Below are 22,574 nucleotides of genomic sequence, written 5' to 3'. Positions count from 1 at the left end.
TTACAAAATAATCTAGAAGAGAGCGAGAAAGGAATGAACATGAAGGTTTGAACATGATCCTTTGGGAGCTTTACAGGTGGAGAGACTGATGTCACTAAGAGACAACCCTAGTGTGTCGGGGGACAAATGTCATCCTTGAGGTGGAACCAAATCAAACTTGGAAAAGAAGAAATCCAAGCATAACACCAGAGGCATTGTTATAGAAGGCATTAGCTCTGTCAGACATGGATTTTAGCATTAGTTTTAGCATGGATATCTTGGGCGACTGGATATGGTGTGAGTGAAACCCACATACCTGGATAGCTGGTTAGCTATGGTAGAATTAGAAACTTCTACTTGTTGATCTTTACTGGAATTTGGGGATCTTCCAAGAACAGGAAATACAATAGAGAAAGCCATGGTCTTTGCCCTCAGGGATCTTCAAGTTCAAAGGTAGAGACAGACCAATAACCAACATAACACAATGGAGAGTAAATTTGGACGTCTTAGTAATTTTTGTCTGTTTAAAAATTATCTTACACTAGCAAATTATTTAAAATTTGTAAAATTTAAATTTGATTTAGGCTGGGTAAGAAGGAAGCAGGGAGGTTAATAAGGAGGAAAAGCCATCTACTCAACATGGACAGAGAGATGTTGCTTTCCAGGTGCTTTTCTTATAGCAAACTGACTCCAGATGTGCTCCATAGAAATAAAAATATTTTTGATTGTGCCTACCCCAAAGCATTCCTATTATTAGCAAGAGGAGCTGAGTTTCCACGCAGTGTAATTCGGTGAGCTATTTCTGACAGCTAGATAGAGGTGAGAACTGGGCCTTTCACAAGCCACAAACTAGTCATTTTCAAACCATTCGAAACACAGACCGAGGCTTCAGGGAGTATAGACTAAGTTTGAAATTTCATATTTAATAAATTTCTGTATTATTTTAAAGACCTATCAGTTTGTTTTTAAATAATGCTGTCTACACAAACATGGAGGAGTGAATAACTAAACCAATTATGAGGATTTTTCAGGCCCAAAGTACTTTTGGCTTAATTAACAATTTCAGGCAAAACTTTCTTTTTACTATGGGACAGGAGGCGTAGGAGAAAAGGTAAAGACGATCTCAAACATAATAATAGCCTTACAGCTAATATAAAATAGAGAAAAAATTTTTAGGGCATAATCCAAACTAGAATTCTGCTTTTTTAAAGAGAAGTTTAGAACTATAGAGTCAGAAAGAATCTTAAAGGCTACTTTTTCAAACACTCATTATTAATCCAGAGAAGTAAACTAAAATTCCTAGTCACATAGCCTGTTTGTTTTTCTGACTCATGTTCTGTGTTGTTTATACTGCATGTGTGTTTTATCCACCTGATTCTGGATGTCTCTGGGATCACGCTGAGGTAAAAGCAATAGCCCTTTAGAGAGTGTGTGTTTGTGTTTGTACATGCATGCAATAATGTTTGTATACATGAGAATATATGTGGATAAACAGTTGCGTCCATTAGATTCATGAGCACGAATGAGTGCACTGGAAGGGGGATGTAATATTCAGGATCCTCAGAGGAAACAAATGGTACTCAAATTGGGCGATTTAGGGAGAGTTTAACAGGACTATTTATAAAGACGTGGGGAATTCACAAGAGAAAGTCAAGTTACCTGGGCTATGGGTTAAGGAGAGGGTTTTCAGAACTTTGAGAGTAGTTTCTGGGAGACAGTCATCTGGCAAGAGCTCTGTGGCCTTCACTCGCATCCTCTGATGGCGCCACCTCTTGGCCAGGCCCAACCAGAGCCCAGAGAGCAAGGCAGCTGGTGGATGCAGATCAGAGAGCACGGCAGGGCAGGGTAGAGGGAACTATGTCCAGCACGGTATACTTGTGTGTGTGTAAAGGGAAATGTGGTCAAAACAATATTGCCCTTTGTGTGAACGTTGAGTAAACAGGAAACTACCGTGAAATTAAAGTTGCTTAGCAGTTTATCTTGTCTCACAGTTAATTAGTGCTGTTTAGGAACCACTTTGAGCCCTCCTTAGAAGGCAAGTCACAAGCCATTTTGGAACCGTCTATTACTACACACGGGAGGAGGAGCGCTCCTACCGCTCCGAGTGATGATGGGGCCAGCAGAGAGGATGGCGTTCCCGGAAGTGCTCTGGGGGCTCCAGGTGGTCCTCCCCACCGCATCTCTCCTTTCTCGGTGGCCGCAAATCTGAGGTGTTAATGGAAACAAATGAAATTCCACACCGCCACGAAATTGTTTCTTTATGGCCATTTGGAAAGAAGATTCTTTTGGAAGAGATACCACATGTTTAGTTTTATTCACTCACTTCTGTGCATTTATTTAATTACTTTGCATATAACTACTACACGGTTTCTTATCCTGGCTTCGGCCACGTTTCTTTTCTCCCGTTGTAATTGTGAACTGCCTCATTAATTTACATAGCTCAGTGGCTCTCCTGAAAAAGAACTGTGTTTATCAAACTCTTCTTTTATTTCTCTCAAGCCTTTAATAAATCGTTCTCTGAAATGCTGGTCAGCACGGAGCCACGGTAACGTGGACTCTCCATTTAACCCCCTCGGATATAGCTAGCTGGGACTAAAGTAAACAAGGGTGGTGAAGAAATGCATGAATTTGAGCATCAATACAAACATATTAAAGCTATTTCACATCAAAAAAATTGCCTGCATTTTTCTCGGGTTAATATTGAAGTGACCCTAGGAGGCCCGGCAGAAATAGAATGTTTTTAATTCGCTAGTAAATGGGTCTATCTTTTAATGACTGGAAGCAGTTCAGATCCTCACCTTTTAAAGCTTTCAATTTTTAATCCAAGGGACTCCCAGGCCATCAGGCCCCACTCGACCTTTCTAGAGCCAGCCCTGCCCCTCCCCAGGTTTTCCCATCATCCTCTGCTCCATAGCCTTGCTGAAGGACCGGAAGTTCCCTGGTGACTCTGTTTTATGGGTCTTTAACCATTCCTCGGTACGGGGTGTCTCTCACACTCTTGATTTTTGTCTCTTTTGGGTTCATCTATCTTCAAAGTCACAGTTTGAGTTTCATCTCTTCCACCAAACCTCCCAACCTCTCCTGCTCTTTTTTCACAATGAACAATGCTTCTCTACTGCAACCCATATATATATCTGCCTTTGCACCATAACCTTTTCGTCTTTGTTTCATTTATGACTATCTCATGCTCCTAAAGGATAAATTAATTGAATTCAGAATTCATGCACACATGTCTGTATTCCCAGTATTATGCTTGGCACAAAGCAGGCTAGGTTTTTACTTGATGAATGAAAAAGCCCTACTTCAAACCGTCTGACCTGATGCATATCCACTTTCTGTATAGAAATTAGTTCCTACCACTTGATAACTTTTCAGCTTAGATCAATTCAACAATTTAGAATGAAATTGCTAAAAACATACTGGCATCAGGAAGGGGCAGTCATCAGCTCTGCAGAGCTTGGTAACGCAGTGTAGGAAGACGGTGGACATTTTCTGATTCTTGTGTTTCACGAATCGGAACACTTCAAAGGAAAACCGGCCCTGCTGGCTTCTGCCGTTTTCAATGACGGTGGTCTGAGGATCTTTGTCACAGCTACATTTTAGGGAATGTGAAAACACGGCATTACTGGAAAGTACCAACCCCTTGTGATTTGTAAATTAATTTCTGCAGTATGAAGAGCACCCTCATTACATTAAGAGCCATCAAAATCATGTCATGGTGCAGATATTTAATAAAAGAATAAGCTAACTCAATAAATATGACGAGTGACCTAGATCACAGAATTTAAACGTCAGTTTCTGTCAGCATTGTATTATTATAGAATTATAATATTACTGCCAGATTTTAGAAGGATTATATTTTCATATGGTTCAAAAATCCAAACAGTATAAAATATATCTAGTGAAAAGTTTCTGTCCCCCCTTCGCCCTTGTTGGTACCATCCCACATCCACCTACACGCCTGCCAAAGGTGAGCTCACCTGTCGTTCCATCCTTGCAGGGCATATGCAAATAGAAGCAGAAGCAGCAGATTCTTATCGTCTCCCCCTTCTTAAACAAACAAGAGCACACTGTCTATATTGTTTTGTACCTTGCCTTTCTTTAAATTTAGCAAGGTATCCTAGAGATCTTTGCATATCAATATTTAGAGAGCCTCCTTATTCTTTTTCCACAGCTGTATAGTATTCTATCATGCACACAGGCCAGAGTTATCTAACCAGTTCATTACTGATGTACCCTTGCATTGTTTTGAATCTTTTGCTTTTTACAAAGTAATAATGAATAGTCTTTAATACATCATTTTGAACATGTGCTGGGTTATCTATACGATACAGCTGTAGGATCATGTAATAGAGTTTGCCACATTGCCCTCTCTCTCTAAATATTTCCTCATTTTTACTGCCCCTGTGATGTATGAGGAAAATCCATATTGTCCTCAGAGCTACATCAACAAAGTGCGTAGATAAAATTTTGGATTGTTCTCCATTTGGTAGGAAAAAACCAAACTATCACTATATAATTTTAATTTGCCTTTTTCTTCCTGTGAATGAATATGTGCATCTTTTCATATACATTAGAGCCATTTATTCCTCTTTATCTGAAAATTGTTTATGCCCTTTGCCCAAATTTTTATTATGTTGTTGGTCTTTTCCTTCTGATTCCAACAAATTCTTGATATGTTAGGAAGAGTGCTCCTTGCTTGTTAAGTAAGTTGCAAATTGTCTGACTTTGTTGTTTGGCTCTGGACGTTCCTCACGGGGTGTGTGTGGGTGTGCACGCGAGCACACGCCCATGAACGCACATATGCATGTGCCCACATAGAAGTTTTATTTTTATGCGGTTTAATTTTCAATCTTTTATTTTATGGCCCCTAGTACTTGGGCTAAAGACAGATTTTTCTTACTCCAAAGTTCGCATTGTATTTTGCATGTTTTCTTCCATGACTTGTAAACCCATAGTTCTTATGTTTAAATTAATAATCTACATAAAATTTGTCATGGTGCACTGAGTGAAGTACAGATCCAGTGCTATTTCTTTATAATTACCCATTGCCCAGCTCTATTTTTAAAAATCTCTGATAATCCCACTGATTTGTGTGCTATCACACTCTATCATATGGAAAATTCCCATATGTTTTGGGTTTATTTTTCAATTTACTATTCTAAACTTTTTTCTATGTGTCTAGCCTCGCATAATGTCACATCCTTTTAATAATTATAGAGTTTTTATTAACTAGAATATCTGGTAGGGCTATACTCTGCTCCTTTCCATGTGGTTCCCCCCGCCTTTTTTTTTTTGTATTCTATGGCTTTGTCATTTATCCCTTTTTGATTAAATTAGCTTGTGATTCTCTATTTTATTTGTTTTCTCAAAAAACTTACTTTTTATTTATTTATTGAAAAATATTAGTTCAGATTTCCATTTCTGATCCAACCGTCGTTTAAGAGTTTTAAACTTCCAAGTGATGGTGACTTTTTGTTTTCTGCTATTGTTAGAATTGAGAGCTCTCAATAGATAACTTATTGATTATGTCACTTAGCTCTTCTGTGTCCTTCCACTAGAACTGTTTCTGGAGAGGGGAATTCAAGTTCCACTTATTATATTTCTTCAAAGTCTTTTTTACGGTTTCCCTAGCTTTCACTTGATGAAAGCTTCAATTTGATCCAAGGCATCCTTTCACTGCATTGACATGTCTTCTTTTAATTTAGGAAAGTGTTCCTGGATCATATTTTAAAATATTTGTTCTATTCTATTATTTTGGTTTCTCTCGGGGGGATTCCAATCACACGTAGGCGTGCATTGAATTCCCTTTGCCTACCTTTTGTTTCTTTCCTCTCGAATCTTTTTGATCTTTTCCTTTATATTTGTTTTTTGATTTGCAGTTCTGATTTTTACCTTCTCTGTCCCATTCTGCACTTTCTGCTGTCTCTTCTCCCCTGAACACCTTCAAATTATGTCTTCCTTTCTGGAGGACGTTTCTTTTTCTGTTCCATCTTACATTCTCCCAGTGCCCTCTGCACATTCCTGTCGGCTTACCTTTCACTGTCCCAGCCTTTCTTACCTGAGTTCGTATAATTCTATCTTCATAGCTATGATTACTTTCTAATATTTTTTAACTTAATGTTGGAATGTTTATTTACATTCTTATCCGTTCCATGGCAACATTTTTGCAGTAAGTTAATTCATCTTTACAATTTTTTCTGCTATTTTCCTCATTTTTCTTGTAGTATATTGCAACACTGCAAGAAATGCCTTCATTTGCTCACCATTCATACTGAAAGAGTTGGATTTCCCTAGACCTGCTATTTTCAGCGGACTGTGGGGCAGTATGGAATGATAACGACCTTCTGGTGTAACCGTGTAACTGAGTTTTCTCTGCCTCTCTGAGCTTGTTCTCGAGGGTTCTGTCATCAGCTCTGTCTGTGTTCCTCAGGTTCATTCAGGAACCTATTCCACCACAGGTAGGCCCTGTCTTCCCAGGTAGTCCGTCACCATTAGAAGGTGTACTTTTGCTGGCAATTTATGAGATCTGCCACTTCTGAGGCTCTGGCCTCTCTCCACGCCTTCCTTCTCCGTGTCCCCCAGCCCTGGTGGCTTGCTGGAGCTCAGCCCTGCTCCTACCAACTTCTGCTCAGAGTGGGACCCTCTCCTCGTAGATGCACTTGTCTCCAGGCTGTTTCTGGGATCTGCCACCCCCAGGACCCTCAGCATTCACTTTTCTTCCCTCTCCTCCCCTCCCCGCACTGCTTCCTGCGAGCCTCCCCCTGCACAATTTTCTCTTGATCTTAATTGCTTTTATCAACATTAACACATATTTTGGAATTTCTAGGTTTTCTTTTCCTCTTAGTTTCACTGAAAGTGGCATTTGGGGGACTTTTTTAGCTACTCCTTTCACTCTCTATAGTTTCCAATAAAAAACTGAAAAGATTCAGAACTTAGCTGCCACCATAGTCATAACCGAGGTCTGACGATCGTATTCCAGATTATCAATGTGTGATCATTACAGAAATTTTGGAAAATGTCCAGACAAAATAATCCACAATCCTATCATGCTATCATTTAACCACTGTGAACCTTTCGATGTATTTCTTCACAGTCTTTTCTGTCATACGTTGTATAATGATGTCCATTGTACACACAATTGTATGTGCTGATCCTTTTTACTTCATATTTTAATACAATTAAATTTTAAAGAACCATATATTTCCAAACATAGAAATATCAAAAGGATGGAAATGGGGGAGATATAGAACTGACCATTTTTTTTCATTTTATAAATAACTTTATATGATTGTAGAGCCTGTGTAGCCCTCAATTTACTGATTCTCCATAATTCATCTACCCATTTCCTTATTGCTGAACATCCACTTTGCTCCATGTTTTATTATTTCAAATAGCACTGATAGACCAGAAAGTCATCAATATTTTAGAATATGTTTCCCAACTTGTAAAAGTAGAATCAAAGAATATGAAATCTTTTAAGGTTTTTGATACATACTGACCTTTTTTCCAAAAAATGTTGTCCAAATTAACACTTCCAGCAACAGAGTACACGAGGTCAGTTTGACCATACCCTCTGAGCATCATCTTAGCCTTGATTAGCCAATAAAACGTTTTCTTTTGGTATTTCCCATCAGATTACTCCCATCACGTGTCCATGAGCAGCAGTGATCTGAGCCAACTGCATTTTATAAGCAGGAGGAGAAGCTATTGCTTGACTCTCAGGTCTGTCTGCTGTCAGATAAAAATGCTGAAAGGGAGCTGGGATGATTGAATGTTTTTATGATCAATGTCCTTTTCCCCCAAATGTAGATTACATTCACTCCATCACTGTCTATTGGGGAATGAAGTTGAAGTTATTGGCTCTGATAAAAAAGGAGTGGTAGGCTATATTCTACTTTCGTATTAAATACTGATAAATGAAGAAAAGCATTTTGGGGTCTAAATTGTCTAGACCATTACTTTAATTTTACTCTCCTTTTGACATGATGAGACAGCCTAGCTGCAGATAAATAGTGCCCTCCCACTGCCTTTCTCTTATTGCCAATAATGTCCTAGCCATGCTTTTCCTAAGACAGTGAAATATTCCTAGATGTCCTAAACATGAATAAAACATCTTTGATGGACCTAACTTACTCGCAATTCTCATTCAACAATAGCCTTATCAGCATTTTGTGTTGAAAACTGTTCTTGACTTTTATACTTCCAGCTTTGTAAGGACTAAAAGTTCAAAATGTAAAATTTTAAATTTAAAAGCAATAAAAGAGCCCTATAATTTGTTTATCTGACTTGGATTTTCCATTTCAATTATGTATAATTCAGTCTTTGCTGTGAATACAAGACTTAGACACCTACCTAAGGAAGAGATCATATCGAATATCATCATTTGGGTTCCCTGATGGGGTCGTGTAGCAGTAATCCATTAAGACATTCCATCTGCAGAAAGAGGTAAGAATGATCTAGAGTCAGAATTCTCTTTCGGGTATTTGTTACTAATCCAAGGGCAGTAAATATTGACAAATGTCTCACCCCACGGAATATAGTTTTTTCTTAGTTATTTGCAGAGGCTTCTTGTTTATTAAAAGATTCGCCTAAACTCAAGATGTTTAAAAATCTGCACCAAATTGCCATCCCACATAAAGTGGGGTAAGGCTAAAATTTGTATTCAAGGCAACTGAATCGTCAAAGTCTCAAGAAGCAAACCCCAGAAGTGAGCTACATAGGTGCTTCCATGTTCACTGTGAATAACGGCCTTTTGTTTCTAGAAGTTACTGTCTCTAACACATGACAGAGGATATTATAATAACACATATAGCAAAGGAGTTTCGTGCATAAATTATACTCTGTAAATTATGCCAGAATCAGTCAGGGAGGGAGTGGGAGTTCACGATAGACACTGTGTTAGGCAGGAGAAAGCCATGAGGCAAATGCACAGCCTTCCCCGAGAAGGCCAGATCGTGCCTAGATTTATACATCACTTTATCCCAACTCCGGTGTTATAAAAATTACTAGTCCATCGGATGTGAATGCCAATAAATTTTTTTAAATTCTGCATTTAGTAAGACAATTTTAAAGAATCCCATATATTCAAAATAGAAATACCAAGAAGATGGAAAGGGAAAAGGTTAAATAGAACCAAATTTTTAGAGTATATTAATCTCTTCAGGATGCAAAGTTTAAATAATAGCACATGAGAAACCCAAAATAAACCATTTACATGTTACAATTTTTTTATAGGGCAAGATTGGATCTCTAGCTTTTGAATTCCCTTTTATTTTTGATCATTCTGTATTTTCTAAGTATCACATGAACCTTGATTGATTTTGATTTTTTACAGAGATGTTTCTGGGGGTCATTTCATATCATTATGGCTCAGATCCTTGTGAGGAGGGTTCTTTTGTTTTCTAAGAAGTTTTTATTGAATAGTAACATACACATTGGAAAGTGCACAAATCATAAGTGTTCACAGAATGACTGCATCTGATTAATCATTTTTCAGATGAAAAGATAGAACATCCCAGATCTCCCCATGGCTTCTCCCAGTCACTACCCCTGCTTCTTTATGGGAAGACTTGTTATTTTCTGATTAATGACATAAAATGAGTTGCATCCCTTAATCTTTGTAATTTGTTATTTCTATTCATTAGCACTCCTAAATGATGTAGCAATGACAGTATTTTTTAAATTAAAAATGAATGAGCTAACTTTGTGATTCACGAGGCTTTAGGCAGCCAAACTGTTTGAACCAACCAAAGATAAGAGTTGGAACATACCTGCCATCCAGATTAGTGGCCTGTACAGCTGCAAATACTTTGGTTTTCAAAGGTAATCCTGTACTCGGGATAATTAACTGCTGACTGTAGGTTGAATCCTAATGATGAAAAAAATAAATAATGACTCCATCATTGCCTTCCCAACAACAGCACATTTCTACTTAAATCAATAATGTCATATAAAAAAAAGAGGGGGCAAAGCAACATAAATCTACAGATCTAACTCCAGAAAGAACCTAGTTAGTCCTCTAGTTTCTTGGCAGAACTGTTCTTAAACCAAACCCAAGTAACAAGTTCATTTCCATGCACAAATCTTTTTGTTTCCAGAGTTTGCCATATATGATGGTTGATGTACAGTGTATTTAAATTATAGTCTATGGTTAACAGTCAGTGGCTAATATTTAATTTGTTTAATCGTCAATCGTCTATATGCGGTTTATTTAAATTAATATTCTCTTTATTTAAATTATATCAGCGGCTAATATTTCACTTATTTAAAGTATATCTGCTTAAGTTTAAGCTCTTTGCCACTGGAGTTATAGGTCTTTATACTCTTGATAATCTTTCATTTACCCAAAATCACATATCTGGCAATTTGAAATTATCAAAATTTAATAGAAAATCAAAAAAGAGACCAACATATTCTCCAAGTTGCCAACAGGCATGCCGTTAGGTTCCTGCACCAAATTCCTTGGTGATTACTTAGAGGAGGTCGTCTCAGGACTTCGTTTCTATCTTTTTACTCTTATTTTAGACCAATTCTGGAGAGAAATTTATATTACTCCCCATCCTACGTATATTAAAGCAGCAGATTAGAAATGAAGTGACAGCTTTAATTTGATAATAAAGAAAAACAGAGAAAAAAATGTAGAATGCAAAAAATAACTCCTAAAAATGAAAGCTGTCAAATCATGAAGTATGGAGGAAAATTGTTTCCCCCAAACTGAGTGACTCTGAAGATATTGCTACTTTGCAGCAAAGGGAAATTTTTAATGTTCATTATGAAAATCTCAAAGTCATCAAGCAAAGGCAAAATACAGCACAAGGCTGGGAAGAAAGCAACAGATTTTGAATTGTTTAGCTTAAAACAATAATAGTTTGAATGCTTCACTTTTCAAAAAGTTGCATTTATGTGGAACATTTCATTCCCGCATAAAGCTGGATAAATGAGGGATTATATGCTGTACTTATTTTCTATGTTTCTGTGATAAATGATAATAACTCCTCTAACCATTTCTGATAGGTAATATTTTTATTTAATTATCTTTCTGGCTCCCCTTTACAGTTTCGCCATATAATCCACCTTTCATTAATTATACAACCCTTTCATCTTATGCTTGCATCAATATTGTCCAGAAAACTACTTACTTTTTTACAAGTATTATATTGCTAAGTCATTTGCAAATGATATGACTCAGCTGTGGTTTGATCACAACTCATCAAATTTTTCTCTTAAAATTGCTTCTAAAAGGTAATTTTCTGACTTTATTTTGTATAGTTGCCTTTATTCATTAGTACAGTATAGTCCCTAAAGTGAATTACTTTTATTTAAAATTTTTCTTCAACTATAAAAAAATATTCTAATTGCCATAACTCTCTTTCAGATTTACTGTTTCTGTATCTGCTCAGAGCACACTAATATTTAGGTATTATTTATTTTAGGTATTATTATTAATATTTAGGTATTATCAAAATCAGCCTCACTTTCTATTTCCACATAGGAGAAAACTCGTATCTTTGTGTTACACAAAAATAAGGCCGCATCAACTTGAAATAATCTGCGTATATGGAAATTGCATAGTCAATAAAAGTCATTGTTTTTTATAAATAAAATTTGCCTAAGTACATTTACTGAATCCCAGAACACATAGAAATAAACAATTGCACTGAATCCAAACTGGGTACAACTTTCCTCTCCAAATAATTAAACTGAGAATAAGGGTAATGGGTGCATAGTGTGTAATGTAACTTTCCATCATTCCTAAGAATTCAAACTCAAAAACTCTGCACAGGAAATAGGAAGACATGGTCGTAAAATAATAGTTAATTTGAAATGCTACAATAAAATTACATTTGGGTTGCTGAATGTTAGCATTCTGAACAAATAAATATGATTTTGGATTCAATTAGTGAAAGCATACCAAATTTTCTTTCTAGTGTAAATTACTAGTTTTCTAATGCCCTGTCACGTGGCGAAATACTACAATGGAGCCACATTAGAAAACTAGTTTTGGGCAGTGAAATTATTCCTTGGGATACAGGAATGATGGACTCATGTCACATGTAAATGTCAAAACCCAGAGAATACACAACGTGAAGAGTGAACCTAAATGCAAACTGCTGTGTTTAGTTAATAATATATCAATATCGGTTCATCAACTGTAACAGACGTACCCCATAACACAAGGTGTAAACAATAGAGGAAACTGTGTGCAGACACAGGAGGTCTGGGGAAACTCTCTGTACTTTCAGATCGATTTTTCTATACACCTAAAACTGCTCTAAAAAAATAAAGTGTGTTAATTAAACAAAAAATCTAGTTTGTAAGGAAATGGTTAAATTGTATTAAATAAATGGTTAATAAATAACTTTTAAAAAATTCCATTTAATTTTTTAATTCAACCATTAGTAATACTTTTGTTGCAAACTGGTTAAAAATGAGGAGTACTTTGGCACTGCCTGTTTTATTTATAGTCTGATATCAAACAATTGGTTACCCTTTTACCATAGAATTAAAATCTTAAGGTTATCATCAAATTACAGGCTTTTATTTAGCATTAAGATTCTAGAAACTTTTTGAAGGATTATGTCTAATTAGCAACAAGACTACAATACTGTTTCTAATGACAAAGGAAAGAACTTAACAGCAAAGCTTTCCTCAAATCCGCACTTATAAATTTTGGTTTTCTGCTTTTCCAGTGAGAGAATAATTTAATTTCACAGACAATAATGGTATCATTAAATGCCATGTGGGTATATTTTTTAAGATCAGGAATTCTCCTCTTTGTTTCACTTAATTATAATAAACAATACTGAATCCAAACCTGCCTTCCACCTCAAGGAGCTCACACATGTAAATCAACAGATAGAAATTTCTAATTTAAAAATATGGCTCACAACAACAATATCTGGCCATACTGGGAGTGAATATTGGCACATATTTGCTGAGTATTGTAGAACCAAGTAACTTGGCAGCTTCTCCTTGTAGGAGAAAGTTTAGAAATGACGGAAAGGCAATCTTCATTCCAACACATTTTAATTTGTTGTTTAGAACTCTGTGGTGTCAGACTACAAACTTATAAACATGATTTTTCTAAATGCCTTTGGAAAATGTCCTACTACAATATTTATAGCTCATTATATTCAAAGTATAAAGCACTGACTTTTAAATCAGTTGCATGAATTATAACTCAGTGCCATGATGACATGAATAATAATGTAAAAATCAGATTCATAATTTACAAAAATGTTGGTTGATAGATTGAAAAATTGATATTTAAATCAGGCATTTAAAATGTATGAATAAAAATTTTTAATCAACATGAAAATATCATTTGGGGGATTAATGTTAGAGTTATAAATAGAAATCCATGTATTTTTCACATTTTGCTGCCACTGTCGATATTTACATGACAAAAGTTTAAACAATACTATGTAGTCACCCCAAATTATTTCAGATGTGATAGAATTGTCGTCGACCAAAACCCAGATTGAAAATATTAACACATTCATCGCCATGCACACCTTTAAGAGAAGCATCAGTTGGATTTTTCCTGTCTTTTTATCACAAAAATATTATTCCCAAAATGTTGATCCTGACTACGACTATACACACACATACTCATACAAATAAATATGTACATATAAATGTAAGTAGACATGAAGTAACTATGCAGAATCACATTTATAAAATAAATTTACATCATTTACCAACTTTTAGAAAATAATGGACTTTTTAGTATACCTTCATCACTAGGATATATGAAAATGGTAGTAAAGATGGATAAATGTTACCGAAGTATCACGGGGTTAATGTGGCTTTCGGTAGACTTTTATGTAAAAGCCATTCGCATAAATGGCTCCTCAGAACAGTGAGAGAGAAAATAACATCCTTCACCCATCAACTTACATTATAAAGGAGCAGGTTCAAAGTGCTGACAAATGTACCATTGTTCTCTCTCACAGAAATAGCAGCTGAGGATCTAAAACAGATTTGGAGAATGGAAAGCATTGATGAGATTTTAAATTAAAAGTTTCAGTTAGATATAAGTCACTAAAACTCTTGCGTAAGCCTGGCATGCTTTTAAGTAGGTCTGGCGTACTGTTTAAATCACTGAACAGATAAATAATCAAAAAGCAAGAGGGACCAAGGAAAGACAAACTGTCCTGATGATCTTTTCATTTGTCAAGGCATCTTTTTCCCATATTGCATTACATTGCAGAAAAATGTCATTCCAAAAGAATTTGAATCTGACGCAAATAACTTCTCATCAATTCAATTAGAATGAAAGTTTCATGAGATGGGAGATTTTGTTTCACTTTGTTCACTGCTGGAACATTGCACGGTGCCTAGTAGGTGTATAATAAATATTTATTGAATAAAGGAGTAAATTGCCATGCACACTGAAGCTCAGGAATGTGTTTACTGGGGGAGCGGAGTGAGAGACTGTGACACCCTACTGGCTTGCTTCCCTCTACATCTGCATCCTTTTGACTCAAGGTCTTTCCTGTCTTGTTTTCCACATCAAAATCTTGCTTTTGACCAAGGTGTTTATCACCATTGTGACATTAAACCATCATGAATTTTTTTTTAAAGATGCTTTCTCTATCTCTCTCTCTTTTTTTTTTTTAAGATTGGCACCTGAGCTAGCATCTGTTGCCAATCTTTTTTTTTTTTCCTTCTTCTTCTCCCCAAAGACGCCCAGTAGATAGTTACATATTCTAGTTGCGAGTGCCTCTGGTTGTGCTGTGTAGGACGCCACCTCAACATGGCCTGATGAGCATTACCATGTCCGTGCCCAGGATCCAAACAGGTGAAACCCTGGGCAGCAGAAGTGGAGCGCACGAGCTTAACCACAAACCACAGGGCCAGCCCCTGTGAATGTTTTTTAACTGAAGCAAAATGTGGCCTTCATGTTCCCTCGTGACCAAGATTAAACAATAACTACACCTGTGTGATCATAAACCCTGGAATTGGAGAGGGAAAGTTTTCACTCAATCGCCCCATTTTGTCAAAAATAGTTGACAAATCCAGATGATTCTGCTGTAATGTGGAGGTAGCGCTGTCTCAGAGTACGTGCTTTGGGAATAACAAGTGCATCATGACTATAAACAAAAGGCTGTGACCTCTGTCCATGCCTGGAGCTCTCTGGCTCTGGGTGATGCCACCTTCCTTTGGGAATCCTCAGCGCCTGTGCAGGTGACACCTCAGCAGGAGGCATGAAGACCCCAGATTTGGGTCAGTGAGTCCAACAGTGAGAGCATGTGGCAGAGACTGAAGCCAAGCAGGACCCAGCAATGTAGTGACTGAATGTTCTACACACTGGACACATGATAGGCCCTTCTGCACTGCATAAGCACCCAGAGTTCTTGGACAATTCTGAAGGGAGAGAGGAGAACCCAAGGCAACCCCCTAATTAGTTTGAACCAGTTTTAATCTGGGGGGGAAATAAAATGTATATACACCCTGAACTATTGATATGGGTTATAACAATTATAGATGATAGATAGAAAGATTAGATAGATAGATAAATAGATAGAAATATTAGGCTTAATATGGCTTCCATTACATTGAGTTTGGCTATTCTCAATAAATCCTGCCATCTTTATAAGACCCTCAAGGATAAAAAATGACTCAAACATAAAAACAATATGAGATAGCAAGAATAAAATGCAAACTTACGAAGCAAGCTGGGTATTATTAACCAAGTATTCCAACGGATAGCTACAACTAAACTTGTAAAGAAGCCCAGGTAGATAGCTGATGATCGTTGGTGGGTCTGGAGTATCAATATATCCCGAAATATTTCCTATTTGTACTGAAGTTGCATTTCCATAAGCACTGACTCCAGGAATTGTAGATACCTGTTAGAATGATAGATCAAGTTCAATGATTAAATAGATATATATAAATACAGGCATTTCATATACAAGAACAAAACATTAGATGAGACCATTTCTAGGGTCTGTTCCAACTATAACATGCATGGTTTTGAGATTATACACTCATAATGCTATTTATAAGTGATTATATATGTCTTTTAACTAAATGAAACTTCATATTTACCAAAAACATTTTATTCATATTTCATAAATAAGAAAAGAGAAAGATCAAATGTTCACAGTGAGTAATTTGAAAATGGTCACAAGTAAACTCTGAATTCTGTGGCATGGCTTAAAAAATCCCTGTTAATCTGATCTTGCTTTCCGCTTTAGCTTCATATCTCCAGGCTCCCACTGTTCGTTAATAATGCTCCGGCCCCAAAGCCCATGTTGCTCTGGCCTTCGTGCGTCCTCCTTCTGCTTTCTCTTTCCCCCACTTCACTACTCGTCCCTGGATCTCATCTTCCCTGGGAAACTTCTCCTGACTCCTCCACATGCATTGCTTCTCCCCATCACAGCGGGGGTCACTGTGCATGAGCAGCCCCTGACTGGGCAGTCCCCTCAGCCGTGATCAGAGCTCTTTGTGGGTAGGGAGCCCTCTCGGTCTTGCTTGCCTTTGCATCTTCAGTGTAGCACTGTGAGACCAGTGTCTTCAAGCCCCTGAGATAAATTCTGAACAGATGCATTAAGGTCAGACATTTTCTGAGGGCTGATCTTCCCGGGTCTTCCTCTGCGGTACATGGGATTCTCATCCCCTCCAGGACAGTAGACCACAGGTGGGTTTCATGAACTCCCAGAAGTCATATAAAAATATTATCCATTTGTGTATTTTCCTGGGACTGATTAGCTTTCATTGGATTCTCCAATCCCACTAAATTTAAGAGCCACCGTTTTAGGAATAATCAATGATGTTCTTGACTTCACAATGCCATGGAGGAATATAGCCTCTCCTACCACATCAAATACAATATGATGCTCAGTAAATATTTTTAGCAGATATTACGGAGACCTGTAATACCCAATTTTCAACAATAGAATAAACTTTATGCTTGAACACAGGAGCACATGGGCAAAGGAGAGGCAATTATCCAGCTAATTCATGAACAGAGTCAGAGTCGTCATGAATGAAAACATTTTGATTCCAATCCAGTGATTTAGTACTCTGCTTAATTCTTCCCATGAAAGACTGTCCTTGGAGCAGACACCAAAGCTGGTGACATCTAAGGCAATAATGAAAACCAAGCAAATCTTCCCTCCTCTCACCACCTGCCTGACTGGCTACCTAAACATGCCAATTCTGTCTGAAAAAGAAAACCACACATATATATCATTTTATACAAGTTACGCAGCTCTGAAGAAAGTAAAAGACACATCCACACACAGGCATGCTTCTCCTGGCTTTTCTGCTGAGTTGTTTTCTTGGCGGTAGGGTCAGATGACTGAAATCCAGAGAAGACAGTGCCATGAAGGAGAAATCTTGAGCTGTGTCGGGAGGAGGGGAAGGGCAGCTGCTCTCCGCAGGCTCCCTCCCTCCACAGGGAGACGCAGCCCCGCGATACTCACTCTCCCTTCGGCCCACTGCATAACCTCTCTGCACACAACTTGAGAGATGAATAAACGTTTTTAATAAAAAGAGTCAACAAAACTCAAGCTGCAGGCTTGGAAAGGGTCATGGGCACAATATTCTAACTGCCTTCCCTCTGGGAACAGATAAAGGAGATGCAGACAAATCTCTTCTTCCTGTCTCCCACCTCTCACCACGTCTCAGAAACCCTGCCTGTAGAATAATCAAGCCTTAGTGCCAAACAATAATTTATGGAGAGGAAAAGCCAATTTCTCCTTCTTCACTGGGCTAAGTTGTCATGCCCATGGTATCTCCTTTTTGTCTGTGCTAGGATTTACCAATATGTTTAATTTAAACAAGCAAAACGAAAAGATCGTACTAAATGAATTTCAGCGTAACACTCCCAAAACCACAATATTTTAACTTCAATTAATTTTAATTCCCAGGAGAGTCAATTCCTTATTCAATTCTATTTTTTGGTGTTCAATGCATGGATAAATAAATAAATAGCATAGACGAGTGGTTCTTATTCAGGGTGTAAATATTTGAAGCGGTGTTTTGATTTTCACTGGAGAAAGTGTGCTACTGGAAAGAGAATGCCACTGGGACTTTATGTGTAAGATTGGGGATGACAAACATGTTGAAATTCAAAGGACAGTCCCACACAGTGAAGAATTTCACACCAGAAATAATGACAGCCTTCTTTTATAAAACACTGGTGGGGATCATTCAGTGGTGAACACGAGACCTAGAAAATTCTAAGGCTGCTTTTCCATATTTCATCTTTCTTTCTGAGTGAGGTCACTAAGAAGCAATAGGCCAAGTGATTCGTTGCCCATCTCAGTGGAACAAGCAATTTTTGTATGATCAGGTATTTCCATAAATAGCATGAGGAACATAGCTATGATAAACTGTAGACAAATATTCATCAATGTCACTCAAACAAAATAATGTTGCTTAGAGAAGCACAGCCGATCTCAGACCCCTCAACTGCCAGATACAATAAACAGAACCATTACTGGAAGATACAATTGTACATTTGGGAGCAGAATCCTCAAACAGGCAAAGGGAAGTGATTGGTTCAGTATTCTTGGAATTTTTTCTTGAAAGACAGATTGAGCTTCTGATTATTTCATGAAATGGGGAGATCTTTTAGTAATGACCCCAAGTCTAGCACACAATTTCACCCTGATCTTACCACTAGATTGTTTCCACAGCCCTCCAACGTGCTGAGGTTGATGATGAAAATGACCACGGCGGGAAAGGTGTTATTATTGATGAAGCCCCTGCAATGGGAGTCCCCGTGTCTTCCATTCAGTGCCAGATCTGTTTCAGAGTAACCAGAGAAGAGTACTGTGCAAAAATTAATCTTCATCGTAATGGCCTGCACCCCACAGTAGACACTGATGTCTCTTTCAGCTGAAATAAAAATACATAAAAAACAAATGTAAGTCTCAAAATCACAGTAGAAGGTACAAGAATAAATTTAACATCTCCTGATGTACTTATTCATCCTCTCAGTCTCATCCCTATATTTGAAAACACCATAATCCAATGTGCAAGTTATCAAGAAAAGTAGCCAGGAAAAAACTCTTTGATTTAGTTATTTAGAGAGGGGCCTTTGAGGGTAGAGATTATAGCTCATCTTTGTTTCCTCCTGTCTGGTGTATGGTGTACGTGCATTAAAGGTCAGTTGAGCATATTGTTGAATGATTAGAGAAGTGAGCAGAAAAAATCGGGCTACTGAGCAAATTCAGAACTAGAGTAACTGAATTATTCAGATCACCTGTCTAAAGTAGTGAAACACACTGCAAATGATGCATTTTCCCAAGTGTAGGGAAGAAGCGGTTAAAATCCATCCTAAGCCAAATTGTGGAGCACTTTGGTATTTTGTAACCTATCTTATCCAGGATGTAGAAACAAAAGCCATCCATCAGAATTTCATTTTATTTTGCCTATATTAAATCACACTAGAGAGAGAGAAGATGAAAAATGGTGTGCTGATATTACAAACAAAAATGCATAGCCTTCTCTAAGAATATTTTGCCAATGACTATGCCTTAATCAAAGGAATGAGCCAGGCATGGAAATGTAAAACATGATTTGCAGTGTTTTCTGTGACTCTATGAGTTATCAGTGATGGGACCCATTCTAGGTCTGTAAAGGCAAGCCTGCACACACACACACACACACACGCACGCACATATGCTTTCCATATCTCTATTTAGTTATTTTTCTACATGTAATGAAGAAAATATATGTAAAAAGCAGAGAGGTTGACTGCTAGGTAATTCCCCAGTGGCAGAAGCTTTTACTCTTATTGGTTTTGGTAACTGTTATAAGTTGAAAAAAGATACATTGAAGTGGTAACCCCCAGTACCTCAGAGTGTGACCTTATTTGGAAATAGTGTCGTTGCAGAGGTAATTAGTTTAGATGAGGTCCTAGTGGAGTAGGGTGGCTCTCCAATCCAATATGATGGGTGTCCTTGTAAAGGGGATGCCATGTGAAGACAGAGACACGAGGAGGACGGCCATATGAAGGCAGAGAAGTGAAGTGATGCATCTCTACACCAAGGAATGCCAAAGCTTGCCAGCAAGCCACCAGATGCTAGGAAGAGGCAAGGAGGGGCTCCACCCAGAGTCCCAGAGGGAGCGCAGCCCCATGGACACCTTTATTTTGGACTTCTGCCCTCCAGAGTTGCTAGACAATACACTTGTGTTGTTTAAATCACCCCGTTTGTGGCACTTTGTTATGGCAGACCTGGGAAATTAATACGGGAACCTCGCCACTTTTTAACACTCTGTTTTACCACTTAGATAAAGCATATGAAACAAGCATCAGGTTTTCACAATGTGGAAGTAGACAAAAGCTGATTAGGCTGTTGGGAGAAATCACCTTGATTGTTCAAAAAAGGAAAAACAAGCAAAATAAAAGATTTTTTGGTAAATGACAGGATATTCACCTGAGCAATATGTAAATGTGTCATTCAAGATGTTTAGGCATAGAATGAATTTGCCTAAATCCCACAGTTCTGATATAAGGGTAGAGTGGTCAATAGCGTATTTCTTTGGAGTATTCATTCTCTATACTGGTTTTTTGCTGGCAAAGTGAGTCATATTTTGGGGAAATGAATAAGTCAATATGGAAATTTCTATGTTTGGCTATGCTTTTAAACTTATTACAAAAAAGAAAGAAAATCTTTTTATGGCCAAAGATGGAAAGAAAGATGGGAAATCTCTTTCATGGCCAAAAGGCAGTATTAGGCTAGTTCGTATAGAAAACTCCAAGCAATATTTCCTTTGCAACTAGAAAAATAAAACGAATTCACTATGGCATTCACTTTTCCAACATAGAAAATAATAAATACCACTTACATCTGGGAGAATATCTCTATTAGCCTTCAGCAACATTAACTGTTTTAACGCAACCATCACTTTTAAATAATGCTCTTTACTAAAATAAGACAGTTCGTGTTAACAATATATAGTGACTGCTTACCAACTTCAAAATGCACCTTAAATCTATTGATTTTTCCCCATCTTCATGCTATACCTCAGCCAGCCTCATGCCGACCAGCTGGTTAAGAACGGCTTCCCGGAGAAGATGGCATTGAGCTGAGTTTTCAGGTATCAGTAGGAGTTGGCTACATAAAGGAGTGGAAATTTTGTAACACAGAGGGGACAGCATGAATAACGACACAAGCGTGAAACATCCTCAGGCTTGTTGGGAGCTGGACAGTTCCATTTTCATTAGAATTTAAAAAGTAAAGAAGGAAATGGCAGGGAATGAGGCCATACATAAGACACCACGGGAGACCTTCACGCACAAAATGGTCTCTTTAAGGTAACAAAACGTCCTCCTGAATGTCAAATCAAATTCTCAACTACTAGAGAGTTCACTAAGAACTCTCTTTATGCCTAGTGAATGGAGAATGAGCGTCATTGCAGTACTTGGCATCTCCTAAATGTATCAAAGTAAGGCCATATTAAGTATATTACAAAAGAGAGGTACCCTTCTCCTTAATTTACATCAACTAAAGACTTTAGCTTCTTCACCTTTGTTTAGAGGAATTAATTGATGCTTACAATAGCTTAACAAATGGCAATGATTACTTTGTCCAGAGGTGGAGCTCTCTCTTCTGTTTTCTGCTTTATAACTGAAGACTTGAACCCTTGCAACGGAACTGCATTTGCTACAAGCTGATGCCACTTGGAGATACAAAAACAAAATAAAAGCCTTTTGCAGTGTAAGAAAAGAGATCTGTTCAAATCCATCCTAACCCAGTTTTCTAAAGACTTTTCACTGTTCCTTCCCAGGAACACATTTTTTCTTGGTTGTAGGTACTAAAGACATCTATTCAGCACAACTTTTCCATTTGTGAGGCTTTGAGGGGAAAAAAAATGATACTTCAAGTTTCCAAAGGGCAATTTCTGCCAAAAGTAGAGAAATTTTTTTCAGAGTTACTGAATAACAGTTGCTCTCAATAGCTAAAATTTTTTAGCCTTTTTATGGTCCAATCCTAGCCTGAATTATGACATCCCTTTGGACAATACTCGAGTATTAAATAATTCAATGAGCACAAGCTAACGACCAAAAGTCAAGGAATAAATACCTTTAGATGTTTGATTTTTAGTGTTTTGTGTTTAAAGATTGTAAGTATGTTTAAAATGACAAGCCTTCTGACAGAGTTTATGTGCAGGTATGTTACCAAAATGACAATTTTTCCCCTGATATTTTAAACAAGCTAAGCTTTTCACAGAAATTTTTTAAAATATAGTATTCAATGGAATTCAGGTAAAAATAAAGAAATGTTCTGCATGCCTCTTATTTATCAATCAGGTAATGAGTTTGTCTCAGATTTTCTAAAATTATGCAAAATTTAAATATCCCGTCACACTTTCAACCATCTATCTTACCATGTATAAAAATGTGTCCTGATTTTGTGTTCACAGAATATGCTTACCATATAAATGAGAGTAAAGAGAGGATGGATCCAATTCTAAATATATGAATAAAAATATCACTCTACTTCTTTATCTTCAATAAAGTTCCATTCCTAGAACACCTAATTACAATTTTCCCTTTAGACACAATTCCTGACAACATATTTGCAGCATTTCATTCACACATCTAACATGTATATCTAACTTTATTA

General features: G+C 37.3%; 1 protein-coding gene across 1 annotated transcript in view; it reads right to left on the bottom strand.

Annotated features, from left to right (window-relative positions):
* Nucleotides 1-22,574, bottom strand: part of ZPLD1 (zona pellucida like domain containing 1) — a 67,831-nt gene that overhangs the window by 4,199 nt on the left and 41,058 nt on the right. The window contains exons 3-9 of the mRNA XM_046659671.1: nt 18,617-18,837; nt 15,655-15,836; nt 13,882-13,954; nt 9,753-9,850; nt 8,335-8,415; nt 3,400-3,571; nt 2,076-2,184 (exon numbers count right to left, since the gene is read on the bottom strand). Of these exons, the coding sequence (XP_046515627.1) occupies nt 2,076-2,184; nt 3,400-3,571; nt 8,335-8,415; nt 9,753-9,850; nt 13,882-13,954; nt 15,655-15,836; nt 18,617-18,837 (936 nt within the window). The remainder of the gene's footprint in view (nt 1-2,075; nt 2,185-3,399; nt 3,572-8,334; nt 8,416-9,752; nt 9,851-13,881; nt 13,955-15,654; nt 15,837-18,616; nt 18,838-22,574) is intronic.

Source organism: Equus quagga, chromosome 4 (genome assembly GCF_021613505.1).
Source record: "Equus quagga isolate Etosha38 chromosome 4, UCLA_HA_Equagga_1.0, whole genome shotgun sequence".
Classification (NCBI taxonomy): Eukaryota; Metazoa; Chordata; class Mammalia; order Perissodactyla; family Equidae; genus Equus; species Equus quagga.
This window is presented reverse-complemented; position numbering and strand designations above follow the sequence as displayed.